The sequence below is a fragment of the Cnephaeus nilssonii genome (genome assembly GCF_951640355.1).
Source record: "Cnephaeus nilssonii genome assembly, chromosome: 21".
In the NCBI taxonomy this organism is placed as follows: Eukaryota; Metazoa; Chordata; class Mammalia; order Chiroptera; family Vespertilionidae; genus Cnephaeus; species Cnephaeus nilssonii.
Genome location: NC_137092.1, coordinates 8,833,365 through 8,849,853, shown reverse-complemented (window position 1 = coordinate 8,849,853; position 16,489 = coordinate 8,833,365). Strand labels below are relative to the sequence as shown.

At 39.4% G+C, this 16,489-nt stretch overlaps 1 protein-coding gene across 1 annotated transcript; it reads left to right on the top strand.

The window, feature by feature from the left end:
• Window positions 1–1,950: 1,950 nt before the first annotated feature.
• SIKE1 (suppressor of IKBKE 1) lies at window positions 1,951–12,066 on the top strand. The gene is made up of 5 exons (XM_079761325.1): window positions 1,951–2,177; window positions 2,402–2,507; window positions 3,328–3,470; window positions 4,879–4,992; window positions 7,453–12,066. The coding sequence occupies exons 1-5, from the start codon at window positions 2,019–2,021 to the stop codon at window positions 7,552–7,554; spliced, it is 624 nt and encodes a 207-aa protein (XP_079617451.1). The 5' UTR covers window positions 1,951–2,018; the 3' UTR covers window positions 7,555–12,066.
• The last annotated feature ends 4,423 nt before the right edge of the window (window positions 12,067–16,489 follow it).

Below are 16,489 nucleotides of genomic sequence, written 5' to 3'. Positions count from 1 at the left end.
TTTCAGGATTCTGTTTTGAGCAAGTGGGAGTATGAATGTGCTCTTTACTAAAACAGGAGGAGCAGGTTTGGAAGCAAAGATAATGCTGAATTCCCAGTCACTGAACAGTTCCTGAAACAAAGGCGGCTTTCCAAAAATATTTACTAAAGTAATAAATGAAAAAGAACAAAGTTTGACGTATAAGCTAGACAAAGTAAATTCATAAACCATTATAACAGTGAAAAAGCCATTGCTATTTTGATTAAATATATCCTCAATTTATTGAGTTAAAATGGAAAAAAATAGGCAAGCAGAAAATAACTCAATCTCACACCCATTAAGATGGCTACTAAAAAAAAAACAGAACATAGCAAGTGTACAGAAAATATCAAAGATGTGGAGAAATCGGAAGCCTTATTCACTGTTGGTGAAAATGTAAAATGGTGCATCCACTGTTGAGAACATTATGGTCATTCCTCAAAAATTTTTAAATAGAATTACCATGTGCCGAAACCGGTTTGGCTCAGTGGATAGAGCGTCGGTCTGCGGACTGAAAGGTCCCAGGTTCGATTCCGGTCAAGGGCATGTACATTGGTTGCGGGCACATCCCCGGTGGGGGGTGTGCAGGAGGCAGCTGGTCGATGTTTCTCATCGATGTTTCTAGCTCTCTATCCTTCTCCCTTCCTTTCTGTAAAAAATCAATAAAAATATATATTAAAAAAAAAAGAATTACCAAGTGACCCAATAATTCTACTTCTGGGTATAAATCCAAAAGATTCAAAAGCAGGGACTCAAACAGATTTTTGCAGACCTGTATTCATAACAGCGTTATTCAAACAGCCAGAAGGTGGACAACCCACGTGTCCATCAATGGACAAATAAAATGTGATATACAGGGAGGGGCAAAAGTAGGTTTACAGTTGTGGGCTCACAAAACAGTTTATTCTTGTATTATTACTGTGTTTTCAAACGAACAACTATAAACCTACTTTTGCCCCACCATACATATATATATATGTAATGAAATATTTTCAGCTTTAAAAAGAAATTGTGATGTGCATGGATGGACCTGGAGAACATTATGCCAAGTGAAATAAGCCAGTCACAAAATAGCAAATACAATTTGTATGACTCCACTTATATATGAGGTACCTAAAGAAGTCAAATTCAGAGACAGAAAGAATAGTGGTTGCCAGGGGCTGGGAGGAGGGCAGACTAGGGAGCTAATGTTTCATGGGTACAGTTTCAATTTTGCAAGATGAGTTCTGGAGATGGGTGGTGGTGATGCTTGCATACACTATAAATGTACGTCAGACTACTGAACTGTACATTTAAAAATGGTTAAGGTGGTGTATTTTACCACAACTTAAAAAAATCTAAATTTTTAAAAAAGAACAACCCACATCAATCAAAACCAGTAGGGCAGAGGGCCCTGCCTCCCAGGAGCACGCCCAGGCCTTTCTTCCCTCTCAGGGGAGCATCTAAACTCTAATGGTGCCCAGAGACCTACAACCAGGGGAGCAGTGGGCAGCGGCAGCTCTGCTGGGGCTCACCCCCTGAACCCGTCTCCAAGGCCCCCTTTCCTCTGACTTCTCAGTGGGCCAAAGCAGCCCCACCTACGCCCATTTCTTTCCTACAACATTTCTAGAGCCCAAACCGCCAGCCTAGGCTCTGTCCTGTTGCTTCTTCTATCCTGAACCCTTCCTTGTTTCACTGTCCCCAGCTGTAATAAACATACCCTAAAAAAAAAAAAAAAAACAAAACAGTAACGAAACTCCACCTGCCCCGCAAACCCAAACTTGCCCACCGGGCTGTGGGAACAGGAAACCAAGGGCGTGGCAAGGGCAGGCCTCCGGCTCTGTGCCGGGCGGGGTGCAGGTCACCCACGGGCTTGGCTGCCACTGCGCAGGCGCATGTGGCGGCGGCCCGCTGCCTTTTAAGCGTACCGGAAGTGACGTCTGTGGCGCTGGGACAGGTTCAGGAGGACCTGAGCGACCGGCTTAGGTGAGCAGCGCCGGGGCTGTGGTCCTGCAGTCGCTATGAGCTGCACCATCGAGAAGATCCTGACCGACGCCAAGACGCTGCTGGAGAGGCTGCGGGAGCACGATGCGGCCGCGGAGTCGCTGGTGGATCAGTCGGCGGCGCTGCACCGGCGGGTGGCCGCTATGCGGGAGGCGGGGACGGCGCTTCCGGACCAGGTCGGGCAGAGAGGAGGGCTCCGTGCCCTCAGGTTCTGGGCTCTTGACGGGTGGAGGGCGAGGTCAAGTGGGACCTCGGCCTGGAAGGTATTCCTGGTCTCGGAGGGGGTTGGGGGGCGGCGGTGAGAAGCTTTCTGCGGGATCGGGGCTGAGAACGCCGCCCTGGAGCCCTGACACCTGCCTCTTCGGTTGCACCTGTGCTTAGTCTGTCTCTGTTTGTCCAGTATCAAGAGGATGCATCCGATATAAAGGACATGTCCAAATACAAACCTCACATTCTGCTGTCCCAAGAGAATACACAGATTAGAGACTTGCAGCAGGAAAACAGAGGTTAGTCAGGCCTTTTTGTGTAGTTATTGTGATTTTCTCATCCCCAGTAATAATATTGCGAAAGTTCTTGCAAAACTGCCCAATCGTTTACTAAAGTGCATATGTTGTATGTATTTCCAAATCAGTACTTTTAGTAACAGTATTATCCTGTGCTGGTCCAGTAAAATAAAGTTTGTTACATTACCCTTTTCAAGGTTGTCTGTATTTATAGGCAGCTTATCAAAGAGTGCTTAGTAGAGGTGAATTAGAGTTAATATCCTCAAGGGATTCAACTGTAAAGTTTAAATATTCAAATATACTAAAGTTAAGATTGAAGAGTTTTAAAAAAGATTGAAGAGTTTTTTTATGTTCATGTACAAAGTGGAAGAGCTGAATCTTATACTCAGGATGTATATTCTTAGGTTTGACAAGTGCGTTATTGATGATAGAAGTATGAATAGTTATTTGTATGTCAGTTGACAGAGGGCTTCCACAAATATCATCCCATTGTATTCTTATATTTTCATATTGAGTATATGAGCCAGATAAGAAATAGGCTCAGAGAGGTTAAATGATTTGCTTAAGAGTATTAAGCTAATAACTCACAGAACTGAACTCAAACCCATGCCTTCTGATTCCAAAGCCCATGTTTCTACCAAACTCTGCTGCCTCTGCCTGGAGTTATGTTTCACATTGACCTTAACTGTTGTAGTTTGTGGACTTAGGCAATGACTTGGAATCACAATATCTCATGGAGTGCCATAAAATTCCAACTGTTGAGAGTTTGGCTTTGAAAGCTCTCTCTCGGACATCACTGCCAAGTTATTTTATTTTTTGACAGAACTGTGGGTGTCCTTGGAGGAACACCAGGATGCTTTGGAGCTCATCATGAGCAAATACCGGAAACAGATGTTACAATTAATGGTTGTTAAAAAAGCAGTGGATGCTGAACCAGTCCTGAAAGCTCACCAAACTCACTCTGCAGTAAGAAAGCTTGATAAATTCTAAATGAACTGAGTTGAAATCTTGAAATTGTGTTACCTTGTGTGCCTGTTTTTGAAGAAAAGTAAGCTTTTTTTCCTTTCGTGTTTATCACATTCACTGTTGGTTTTGCTGTAGCTTTGTAAAGATTTGAATAAAAAGAAGGGTAAGGGACTCTCATGTTCTTTCACTTGAATAGGATTAAGGATCCTTTCTCCCTCACCAAGATCTTTCCAAGATGCTAATGAATGCTTAGTTCTTCCACCAAACATAATGCTAGCTAGTGTCAAAGGGGCTCAGTAAATACCTGATTGGTTATGATTGTACATTTTACTAACTTGTAAGCTCCTTGGTTGTAAGGAGCATAAATTCATCTTTTATCCCTAACATAGTACCTGGCACATAGCAGGCAGTCAGGAAACTTTTATTAAACTGAACCACATAACATCGTGCTCATTAGGAGAGAAAAGTATGGTTTAAAAATACATATACAAGGCATCGTTTCTACACTTGGGTTGATTATGATTGAACTTGGGAGAACCAGGAATTGTTCTTATGTCTGTAGAGTGCTTTATGGTTGTCCTTGTACATTCACATGTACTGTATCATTTAATCATGGATTAATAGATCAGTGCCTCACTATTTGCTGCAGTGAAATTTAGGAAAAGTTTCATCCTAGATTCCCCTGAAAGCATTTTACTGATTTAAGAAAAGTCTTAGGGAACAGCGATGTTTTAAATATGTGAATGGCTTTCATATGGAAGAGAAAGATAAATTTTATTTTCTTTAGACTAGAGGAGAAAATTTGAACCGTGAAGGAAACAGATTTTAGTTCATGTGAAAAACTTGTTGAAAGATAAGTCCAGCGCTGGCTGGTGTGGCTCAGTTGGTTGGGTGAGGTCACATGCACCAAAAGGTTGCTGGTTTGATTCCCAGAGTACGTGCCAGGATTTCAGGCTTCATCCCCAGTGGGGGAGTATGCAGGAGGCAACCGATCAATGTTTTGCTCTCACATTAATGTTTCTCTCTCCCTCTCCCTTCCTCTCTCTCCAAAAATCAGTAAAAATTTAAAAAAGCTAAGTCCAAAGAGGGAATAAGGTGCCTTTGAATGTGTTGACCTTCTTGCCAATAAAAGTATTCAAGTTTAAGTTAAGAAGCTCCCTAGAGATGCTGTCCAACATTCAGTGGGTGGTTAAACTAGAATCGATCTTTTGAAAACAAATTATTTGTGAATACCACAGGATAACTTTATTATGGTTTTACCTCTTAGGACTCAGATATGGTGAATTGGCTGTGCAACCTCTGTAGCATAGATTAAATTAACTTTTTAACATCATAATGGACATGTTCTCATGAGCTTCCTATCTGTAAAAAAGATGACTTTTTCACCTTTTTTGTGTTATCTTCACAGGAAATCGAGAGTCAGATCGACAGAATCTGTGAAATGGGAGAAGTGATGAGGAAAGCAGTTCAGGTGGATGATGACCAATTTTGTAAGATTCAGGAAAAACTAGCCCAATTAGAGGTAAGATTGTTGCTATTTTAGGGTCACAGTATTTCAGGAAGTTTTCATAGAGTCTGGAGAATGCCATCGCCATCCTGTCACTGCAATGTATTAATGTTTTCTGTGTGCTGCTGATGATTTAAAATTAAAACTCCTCCATACCCTTTTCAAAAAAGGAAATGTAGTCAGCAGCAAGCAATGAAAATGCCAACTATGTACTGGCTAGAAATTGAGATGTTATATCCAGAGGGCAGAAAGTGTGGAAAGGATAGATTACATGTGAATTATAATCCCTCATCTGCCATTAAACGAAGTCAAATAGTTAATGTCTAAAGTTGATGATAAGGAAATAGCAGTACAGGCATATTATTTAAAATTATAGAAGTAAATACTAAAGAAATAGATAAAAGTATTAAAAGTGGTTGCCTTTGGGGAACAAAGCCAAGGGATAACTGTTTACTTTATAAGCCTTGTAATTTTGATTTTTTTAAAGCTATTTTCATATATTATTTTGATTAAAATTGAAATACTCTACAAAGAAAGGCCTGGGGTGTTAGTATGCCCATAAAATTGTTAAGGAAAAACATAACAGATGGTTTGAATGCTGCTTATTACTAGGTGCTATCGTGAGCCCTTTGAGAAATAACAGAAAAAGAAAGCTAGGATCCCTGCTCAGAGTCTAGTAAAAGGAACGAAACTGGCACAGCAGGTCCTTGAATAACTTTACTTTGTTCAATGTCATTTCATTACAACATTGATGAGATACCATAGGAACTTAACTCTTGTTTATATCATTTAGCCTATGGTAAAATTGGTTTCTTTATATATTGTTTTGCTTAAAGTCACAGTACTTATTGATGACTTTAATTTTTTTTAAATATATTTTATTGATTTTTTACAGAGAGGAAGGGAGAGAGCTAGAAACATCAATGAGAGAGAAACATCGACCAGCTGCCTCCTGCACACCCCCTACTGGGAATGTGCCCGCAACCAATGTACATGCCCTTGACCGGAATCAAACCTGGGACCCTTCAGTCCGAAGACCGACGCTCTATCCATTGAGCCAAACTGGTTTCGGCTGATGACTTTAAATGAAGACTTATTGTACTTATAAGATCCTATATAATCCTATATAATAAGAGAGGAATATGCTAATTATCCCTTACACCTTGAGGCATAATGACCAACCAAGTAACAACCAGATCACGGATCTGCAGGAGGGTGGGACAGCAAACTACTGCAGGCGGCGAAAAGCTACTGGAGGGGACAGGGCAGCAAGCTATGGGGGAGGGGGGAGAGCTACAGGAGGGGGGCAGAGAGCTACTGTCGCATGAATTCGTGTGCAGGGCTACTAGTATATATACAAAAGCCTAATGTGTTAAGTGTCCGATCATTGGGTCAACCAGATGCTCCGACAGGTAGGTTAGCCTGCTGCTGGGGTCCAGCCTATCGGGACTGGGCCAGATGGGCCGGACCCGCCCTGGAGCCCTCCCTGAGGTCCCTCCCTGGCCAGCCAACCTCCCACGGTCCCTCCCAGGCCACATTGCGAGAGGGCGCAGGCCAGGCCGAGGGACCCCACCGGTGCATGGCACTGGGCCTCTAGTAAGATATGAAATGGTATATAAATGCTAGGAGAGAGATACAAAGTACAAGGGAAGCACTTTATATGGTAGAAGACTTAATGACCATAGGCTCTGATTCTTGCCTGAAAACCAGAATTTCCTGCAGAGAGAATAAGGATAAAGAGTGCTAATGGCCCTATCGGGAAATCTAAGGGAGTGACAAGGTTCCAAGTAGGAATTAGGAGTTAGTTCAAATGATAGAACAACCTTGTCTACATTCTCCTTAGTTATGGAAAGAGCCCTCAGGAAACCTGAGACAAATTTTACTTAATACTTTAAGTGGAAAAGCATGGACATTGGATGGAGATTTCAGCAATACCACATCCAAGTATCTGTGTTTGGACAAGTTTTTGGACTTTTGTGAGCCACGTTGTCCTCATTTTAAAGAGAGTATGGATATAGGCAATGGTACCTACCCTACAGATGGTTGCGAGATAATACATGTAAGACACCCAGGTGGTTCCTGGTTATGTGGCTAATTAGTTTCTTCTCCCCCTTTCCTTTAGGACATATAGGAGAGAAGATTGAGTGGAGTGAAAGTATTATTAGGAATTTGAAAGATAGAAGAAACAGTAGCAAAACTTGGGGAACCAAGAAGAGTATTATAAGCAGTGAATTCTTCTAGTGGAGAGGAATCTTTTTTTTTTTTTTTGGTAGTCCTAACAAAGTAGCATATAAAAATTGCTCAGTAAATGTTTGTTCAATGAATAAGTAGTATTTTAGGAAACTCTCAGTTCTTTCCTTAAAACTTTAAAAATTAAAATAATATGCTTTCTGTTCCTGACCCGAAACAATGTGTTCCAATGCAGTTAAACAGTCAAAATACCTGAAATAAACATATACCTTTTTTTTTTTCCAGCTTGAAAATAAGGAACTTCGGGAATTACTGTCCATCAGCAGTGAGTCGCTTCAGGTCAGAAAGGAAAACTCAATGGACACTGCTTCCCAAGCCATCAAATAACTTCAGCTTCTGAATGACAGCTGGAGATTGTTTATCAAGGAAGTTATTATCTTTCTATTTGAGTATTGTCCTTTCAGTGTCTTGCCTCAGACTTGATTTAATAATGTTGATTAAAGGAATCAGAAGGCAGTTTAGAATTGGCAGTCAAAACTGGCTGTCCACAAAACAGTTTTGGGGTGTGTTAGTGAAAATACACACTGAATTTCACCATTCCTTTCTCTAAGAGACTACTTTTAATTTTCATATCTGGGACCTTGATTTATATAAACTGTTTTTGGTTCATTTTTGTTTTTTTCACATCTTTGAAACTCTGAGCATTGTATCAAAAGGCAGAGATTTTATTTTATATAGGATTATAAATTGCAATTATGAAAAAAGATGAGCTTTTTAAATCTATTTGGCATAAATCTGGATTATTTCCCATTTGAGAAAAATACAACAATTTCACAGAATTAGATTGGCAGATTCTCTGATTTGTATTGTCACTCACATTCTATGAAGTTTACGTCTCTCTGGTGCTAAGAGTTGGCACTTCATAGCCTTGTGTCTTCACTCTTAATTTGAGAGAACCTATTGCTAGTCTCCAGGAAACATACTTGAAAATAAGTCAACTGTTGTTTTTTTTCCAGTAGTAATATAGTCATTGTGTGTGCAAAGAATGCTGAGAAATTTGTCCGGTGTATGTGGACACACACATGCACACTTAGCTCAAATGCTAAAAGCAGCTTTCAGTTATTCCATTAGATATTAGTAATCAATTTTTCATTTTTTACCCAGTGTGAAGAGCATATAATAGATTTATTCACATCATAGTTCTTAGGTACTACATTCTACTATTTGTATATACCCTATCTTTTAAGAACCATAACTTAGTTGGATATCTTTCATTATTAGTACCAATAGTTGGCTTCTTTTTAGATCCATTTTCCACAAGGAAACAGTTTTATCACCTAACAAGAGTTATTACATTCATATGTCTTTTAGGCAACCAAGCAATGTTGAGATTCAAATGCTGAGTAGTCAACTAGGCTCATTCATCAATTCATTCCCCCATTTCAGTTTACTCACATTACTTCATGTTATACTATCAATTTAGGTTTATCCCCAAATAAGTAATAAATGCTAAACCTGTCAATATTTTCTAATAACATTAAGCATCATAGTGCATGGGAGAGGCACAGTATTAAAGAAAGTTTTATGTTAGTGTTTTGTGTGATATAAAATTTCTTTTGTATTGCCATAAAAAATGAAATCCTGTTAAAATAAAATCTAAGATATCCTAAAAGCATCTGACCCCAGTAATGCTAATGGACTTTGCTTACAATGGTAGGCTTTGATGAATAGGTATATATCCTTTTAGAATTCATCAAGTTTCTATTCAAAGTCCTGCATAGAATTTGAAAAGTGTTCTACCCCAAGTGTAGGCATTTTTATCCCGCTTCCCAAGAGTAAGTAATCTTTTAACCCGGCCATTTGCCTTGAATTATCAGCCCTAAGTGCCACCATATGTCCTACAATTCCAATTCAAGAGGGAGGTACCCCATACTATCTATCAGCTGCCATGGTCAGTTTTCAGTGAACATGGTAATCAAATGGCCCATTAAGGTATAACATGGTGTCCCTTTATTTGTCTTACGTGCTTTTATTTTACAGTTCTTTACATCTCAGATGTCAGGATAAATCGACATGTTAACTTTTCTCCCTGGCAAAGCAAAAGCTTGAAGTATGAGTCTAAATAGCTCTCATTACTTCACATGATAAAATTCTGGCTGGTGTTAATGCTTTGAAGATAATCTGTACTTAAAAAACAAAGTGAAAGAATGTTTTTTCACTTTGATTTGAGTGACTATTAATGTTTCTTTTGCAGTGGATGGAGGGATTTGACTGGTTTGCAAACCCTAAGTACAAACTTATCTTTTCTAAAAAAAAAACAACCAACTAATTTAGATAACATCAGCTAATTTTACTCAGTAATGAGTCTAATTATTAGGAAATGCAAACATTTATTTTTCACATGTATAGCAACCTGTTAAGTACACAAGGTTTTCATAAATATTTTGTAACTAGCACAATGTAGTCTACAAGGCTCTGGACCCTCTGGATCTCAGGTGGTTGACAAAATTAATTTCCTTGCAGGAGTAGAATTTATAGGCCTTCAAGGCCAATAGGAGGTCATCTCTCTGACTTCCCTTATCTCCCACCTCCAGATTCCCTTTTAAGAGCTCACCTGACTAGGTGAGGCCCAACCACAATAATCTCCCTCTGATTAATCTGATTAGAGATCTTTTTAAAAAAATATTTATTGTTGAAAGTATTACATACTTCCCCTTTTATTCCCCATCCACCCCTTCTAGCCTGGCCCCGCCTCCTAGCCCTCACCCTAGGCCTTCACCACACTTTTGTCTGTCCTTGGGTTATGCATATTTACATACAAGTTCTTTGGTTGATCTCTTCCCACCCACCCACTCCCATCTTCCCTTCGATTAGAGATCTTAAATACATTTGCAGTAACTCCTTTCGCCATAAAGGAGTGATATCCTCTAATACCCACAGGTCCAGCCCAGGCTCAAGAAGCATGTATAGTCAGGTGTGGCTCAGGGATTGCGGTGACCTATGAACCAGGAGGTCAGGGTTGATTCCCCGTCAGGGCACATGCCCGGATTGGGGGGGGGGGGGGGTGCAGGAGGCAGCTAATCAATGATTCTCTGTCATCTTTGATGTTTCTATCATTCCCTCTCTGAAATCAATAAAAATATATATTTTTTAAAATATATTTTTTAATTGAGTTCTTACAGAGAGGAAGGAAGAGAGAGATTTAGAAGCATCGATGAGAGAGAAACATCAATTAGCTGCCTCCTGCACACCCCCTACTGGGGATGTGCCCGCAACGCAACCAAGGTACGTGCCCTTGACCGGAATCGAACCTGGGACCTTTCAGTCTGCAGGCCGACGCTCTATCCACTGAGCCAAACCGGTTTCAGCAAAATATATATTTTCTTAAAAGAAGCATGTACACCAGGTGGTGGGAATCTTGGCAGCCATCTCAGAATTCTACCTACCACGGTGGCTCTTAGCAATTTGGAATAAAATCCTAAAAACAACAATGAAGCACTCTTAGGAAATGCTGCATTACAAGTATTGGTGGGCCAAGAATAATTCTGTGTGGAAAATAATGTGCACATCTGTGAGCCAAAAAGATGTCCACCAATATATGCTAAAATTAATGGACTAAAGTTTAAGCAGAAAAGGATGTTTGCTTAGTCTCTGTATTAGTTTCCTAGATTTGCAATAACAAATTACCACAAACTGCCCCTAGCCAGTTTGGCTCAGTGGATAGAGATTCAGCCTGCAGACTGAAGGGTCCCGGGTTTGATTCCAGTAAAGGGCACATGCCAACGTTGCAGGCTCAATCCCCAGGAGACCCTGTGCAGGAGGCAGCCAATCAATGATTCTCTCTCATTATTGATGTTTCTCTCTTCCTCTCTGAAATAAAAAAATTACCACAAACTGAAAACAACAGAAATGTATTCTCCAAAGTTCTGGAGGCTAGAAATCTGAAATCAAGGTGTTGGCAAGAATGGTTCCTTCTAGAGGCTCTAGGGGAGAATGTATTCCAGGCTCCTCTTAGCTTCTGGCAATTCTTGGCGTTCCTTGACTTGTAGATGCATCACTACAGTCTCTGCCTCAGTCTTCACATGGTGTTCCCTCTGTAGGTCTCTTTCTAAATCTCCTTTTTCTAAGGACACTAGTCATTGGATTAGGATTTGCCCTAATCCAACAAGGATTTGCCCTAATCCAACTTCATTTTAATTTGATTATGTCTGCAAAAGACCCTTTTTCCTAATAAGGTCACATTCTAAGGTCTGGGTAGATGGAAATTTTGAGAAGACACTATTCAATCAAGTATGGTCCCAATGTATCCACCCCCAAAACATTTAGTAATTATAAAGGAGAAAATAGTAACTTTACTATGAGGAATCTTGACAGACACTACTGTACCCAACTGATTAAGGTAAAATGGTTTCTATGGAAAGTAACCTCAGGGTAATCTGATCATAAATTTCTAATTTCATACTCAGGGTGGGTAGTCATGCCCTAGACACAAAACTTCTTTAGTAAAAGGCTTAAGCAAGCCTTGTCCATTGTTTCTGTGCATCTAGGTTAACACACTATTGGAATACCCCCTTTCAGATCCCTTTTTCTAAAGCATGGCCACCCTCAAGAGAGCACATAATCTTTTCTTATATATATTGATTTCAGAGAGGGGAGAGAGAGAAAAACATCAATGATGAGCGAGAATCACTGATTGGCTGCCTCTTCACGCCGCCTACTGGGGATTGAGCCTGAAACTCAGGCATGTGCCCCGGACCGGAATCAAACCCAGGACCCTTCAGTCCGAAGGTCAACACTCTATCCACTGAGCAAACCGGCTAGGGCCACATAATCTTTTTAAAAATATTTTTTTTAATTGATGTTAGATGAATGGAGAGAGAGAAAAAAAAAAACCAAAAATACCCAACCTGAGTATGTGCCCTGGCCAGGAATCAAACCTGTGACCTTTCAGTGCACAGGGCAATGCTTAACCAACTGAGTCACACTGGCTAGGGCTGAGAGTATATAATCTTAACAGTCTAGTAATCCAATCTCCACCTTGCTTTCTCCACCTTCAGATAATTTTTACGTTCCCTCCCTCATTTCAAGTACATGAAAAAAAACTGCAAACTTCGTCTGTTGAGATCTTGTTTCCAAGTGAATCCTGTTTGACTCGAATTTTTATAAAAAATTCTCTGCTGGTTTGGATGTACTTACTTCGACAGTAAACATCATTAATAGTATATTTCTCAGTGTCATATACCCCTTGAGGATGCAATGTGAAGGGTATACCACCTCTGTAACATTCCTCCAAATATGTAACCTCAATCTAATCAAGAGAAACATCAGACAAAACCAAGGACGATTACAAAACAAGTCACCAATATTGTTCCAAAGCATCCAGGTCATGAAAGACAAGGAAAGACTTGAGGAACTGTCATAGAAGGGAGGAGACTAAAGAGACGTAAGTGCAGGGTAGGATCCTAGATTTGACTCTAGAAAACTAATCAGACCCAAATCAATTTTGTAGTTTAGTTAATATTGTGTCAAGGTTAATTTTCTAGTTTTGAAAATTGTTTTATTGGTTAGATAAGACTAGCATAATGGGAACCTAGGTGAAGGGTTTCTGGAAACTTTGTACTGTTTTTCCAATTCTTTTGTAAGTCTAACATCTCAAATATGCATTTCTAATAATGAGGCTGAGCATAATTTCAAATATTTATTTGTACAGGTTTTGTTTAAATATAGACATTTAAGTCATTCCCCCTTTTTTCTTTTACTTTTTCTTATTGATATGTACTAACTTAATATGTATTCATGATACTAATACATTGTCAGTTTTATATGTTGCAAATATATTCTAGTCTGTTGACTTTATTTTGGGGGCTGCCTCTTGAGTGGAATTTTTAAAATATGGTCAAATTTATTAATAAAAAGAAAAATTCAGAAGAGTTAGGCTTTGCAAAGAAGTGTTAGGAATACCTTAATCAACTTTACTTATTTTTTCTTTACTTTATATACACATGAGCGTGACACTTGAAAACAAATCTAGGTCTAAATAAGTTTAAAAGAGTTCTTAATAAATATAAAAATTCTAAGTAATAAAAATGTCAGTAAAATGGCAACATATTTTATTCTTGCAGTGCATGAATAATGTATAAATAATATATTGTACAATCAATACTGTCTTAGCTTTAAGTAAGTGTAATTCATTCATTCGACGAATATTAAGTACTATTATTATGTAAGGAACTGACCTAGGTGTACGGGGTATAATGATGAACCAAACATAACTGAGGCTTATACTAATGTTCAGCAGGGTAATAATTAAACTCATAAATGTATTAATTTTGGATGGCGATATGTTATGAAGACAATAAAACAAACTAATATTTTTAAGAAGTGGTGGTAATAATAATAGGTACTTTTATTTTAGAAAATGTTTTTTATTTTTAAAAGATTTCAGTTCATAACAGATGAACTGAAACCCAAATTCTGAGAAAGGGCCAAATATGTGATGATTTGGGGAAAGAGCATTCCAGGCAGAGGCAACAGTAAATGCAAGATTTCTGACTTAGGAACAAACTTGAAATGTTCTAGGAACCAAAATGGCAGTGGAACTGAATCACAGCGAAGCAGGGGTCAGAGACTTAATGAGGACTGGGTCGTTTAGGGCCTTGTAAGACAGGGCAAAAGAGTTTGGGTTTTATTCCAAGTGCAATTGGTTTCCATCAAGATCTCATTTAAGGTTAATTAAACATATTCTTTTGCTTTGCCCTTCCCTCTGGCTGATTCCCAGAGCTAAAATGTTATGGTGGTTTCTTTTAGTGCAGCAGCTTGGCATGTCCACCTGATTCTTCCATTAAGTGCAATGTTGACATTTTATAGGGAAGTATTATATAAAACTTTTCATTGTTCTTACTTAAATTCGAATATTTTATTACATAATTGTTATTCTTATATTTATTTGTATATTACATTTTAACTATTTTGAGGTTTGCTGATGAATAAAAACTTTTGAGCTGTAAGGTTCTAGGACTAAATCTTAATTATTTACATTCTGTTGGGAATAATTATTCTTTTTTAAAGTTTTTGCTTTGAATTGTTTCCTGTCCTGAAGTCTTGAATGTGGGTCCCTTTACCATCCACTATTACTATAATTTTATAAAAGAAACTCCCTTTAACTTCCCTAAATAGGAAGGACATTACGTCAGAAAAACAACAGTCCTTAAAATCTTGAACAAATGTAGCCTTATTTTTTAAAAATCTCTACATTGTCCTAGTTTTTCTCATTTCACAGAGAACTGACAAAAATCTCATCCATCACTGCTCAAGAAAACCTTATAAATGTGTAAAGGAAACTTACTTTTGATTTTCAAATAGATGCCAGAGAAATGTGTTCATTAACATTATATAGGGGAAAAAAGCAATCAATTTCATTGTTGATTGTAGTTTCTCAGAGAAGAAAAATTATAATAAATAACCAAAAATATTATTTGCAACTTTTTTGTTCTGATGGCCATTCCTTAATAGACTAAATAACTTCTCCAAATCCACTATCTTATTGTATTGCAGATGGTTTCCCAGTGACTTCACAAGTTTCTGCTTTAATTTACTTCAGTTCCAAAAAAAATTTTAACTGTATTTTTTGTTTTTTTATTTGACTTCAAAATTAATCTAGAAAAAATTGTCGCCTTAAATTATAGTGATCGTCTACAAATGAAACCTAGGGCCTGGTGCTGAGAGCCCCCAAGTGGTCTCACCCAGTGGCAGCAGCAGCTCCAGCCTGGAGGTGGTGGCTCCAGAGGGAACCCCTGGATGACAGTGCCACCATCTGCTGTGTCTGCCAGAAGCCAGGCAACCTGGTCATGTGCAGCCAGTGCAAGTTCCTCTTCCACCTGGACTGCCACCTGCAGGATGTGCCCGGGAGAGGAGTGGAGCTGCACTTGGCCATGTGCTACCTGACCTGAAGGGGAGGCAGCCTGAATCTGGATGGTGGTGACAGCAGTGGTGTGGTGGCCAAGTCCTCACCAGCCAACCAGCAGAAGTGAGAGCATGTCCTGCTGGCCCTGTTCTGCCAGGAGCCCTGCCGGCCCCTGCACCAGCTGGGCACCGACTCCAGCTTTTCTGTGGATCGACCTGGCAGCACCTTGGACCTGACTCAGATCCACACTCGCCTCCAGAAGTTGCCACCCTCCTTCAGTGCCCCCAAGAGCTTGCCCTGGATGTGGGCAGTATGTTCAAGCAGTTCACCAAGCTAACTGAGGGCACGGCGGATGTGCAGTCCCTCATAGACCTGCAGCGTTCTTCGAGACTCGCATGAAAGAGGCTTTTGGTGACACCAAGTTCTCTGCTATGCTGGTGGAGCCCCCACCAGTAAACTTGCCTGGTGCCCACCTGAGTGCCCAAGAGCTGTCCAGTGGCCCTGGTGATGGTCCCTGAAGCTCAGCTGGGTTTGTCCTATCACCCCCTGCCCTTCCCCTCTGGTGGCCTGGCTCCCAGTCCTTGGTAGCCGCATTCCCCAGCTCCTCAAATATGGTTTTCATTTGTGTGGATTTAATAAAAACTTCACAAGTTCCTAAAAATAATATAATAAAAATGAAACCTACCACTAATTATGTGTAGTACTTGTAGAAAGAATAAATCATTTAAACTAGTAATTTAGGTTAAATCACTCCATCTTTTACTTTCTTTAATGCATTGGAAGTTAAAATGTATCCTTCTGGGTTTATACATATTTTCATTTTGTTAAATGTACATTGATACAAACTATGGGTCAAAGAGGAATTTAAAGGACATTGAGACATTCAAAATGAGGAGATGTAATGGTTATATGATTTAAGAAGGTCTTTAGGAGCTTGTGTAATGGTAGAAATCCAGACTTTATTCTTTCTTATTAATAGGAATTGTATTTATAGAATTTAGTAAGATTATTACTTTTTACATTTACCATTGCTGTGATATTTGAGAATGTGTGCTCTTAGACCTAATTCTACTTTTAGCCCAGCTCCACATGACCTTGTTTCTAGAGCAAGAGCCCAGGGCAGTTTCTCTGTAACGTTAGATTAGAATATCCAGATCTATTGCTGGGGGAGAGAGATCTCATTTTAAGAATTGGTCAAAGGAAATTGAAACAGCTGGTTTGGCATGTTTACATTCTGTACTTCCCCAACAGAACATTTCAATTTCTAACAACTTCTTACACTGATGTTCAGTGATAATTCATTCAACAAGCTTTTGAGAGTTGTCCAGGCACTGTCAGGAACCGGGACTGCAAAGATGAAAGTCACAGACCCTGTCCTAAAGTATCATTAGCTATTATAGACTAACAATCACAATAGAG

What these genes read in the sequence shown, in the direction of transcription:
- SIKE1 (XM_079761325.1), top strand. Translation starts at nt 2,019, where the DNA reads ATGAGCTGCACCATCGAGAAGATCCTGACCGACGCCAAGACGCTGCTG. An exon ending in GGACGGCGCTTCCGGACCAG is followed by an intron (nt 2,178 to 2,401) that starts GTCGGGCAGAGA and finishes CTGTTTGTCCAG; the next exon opens with TATCAAGAGGATGCATCCGA. An exon ending in CTCACCAAACTCACTCTGCA is followed by an intron (nt 3,471 to 4,878) that starts GTAAGAAAGCTT and finishes TTATCTTCACAG; the next exon opens with GAAATCGAGAGTCAGATCGA.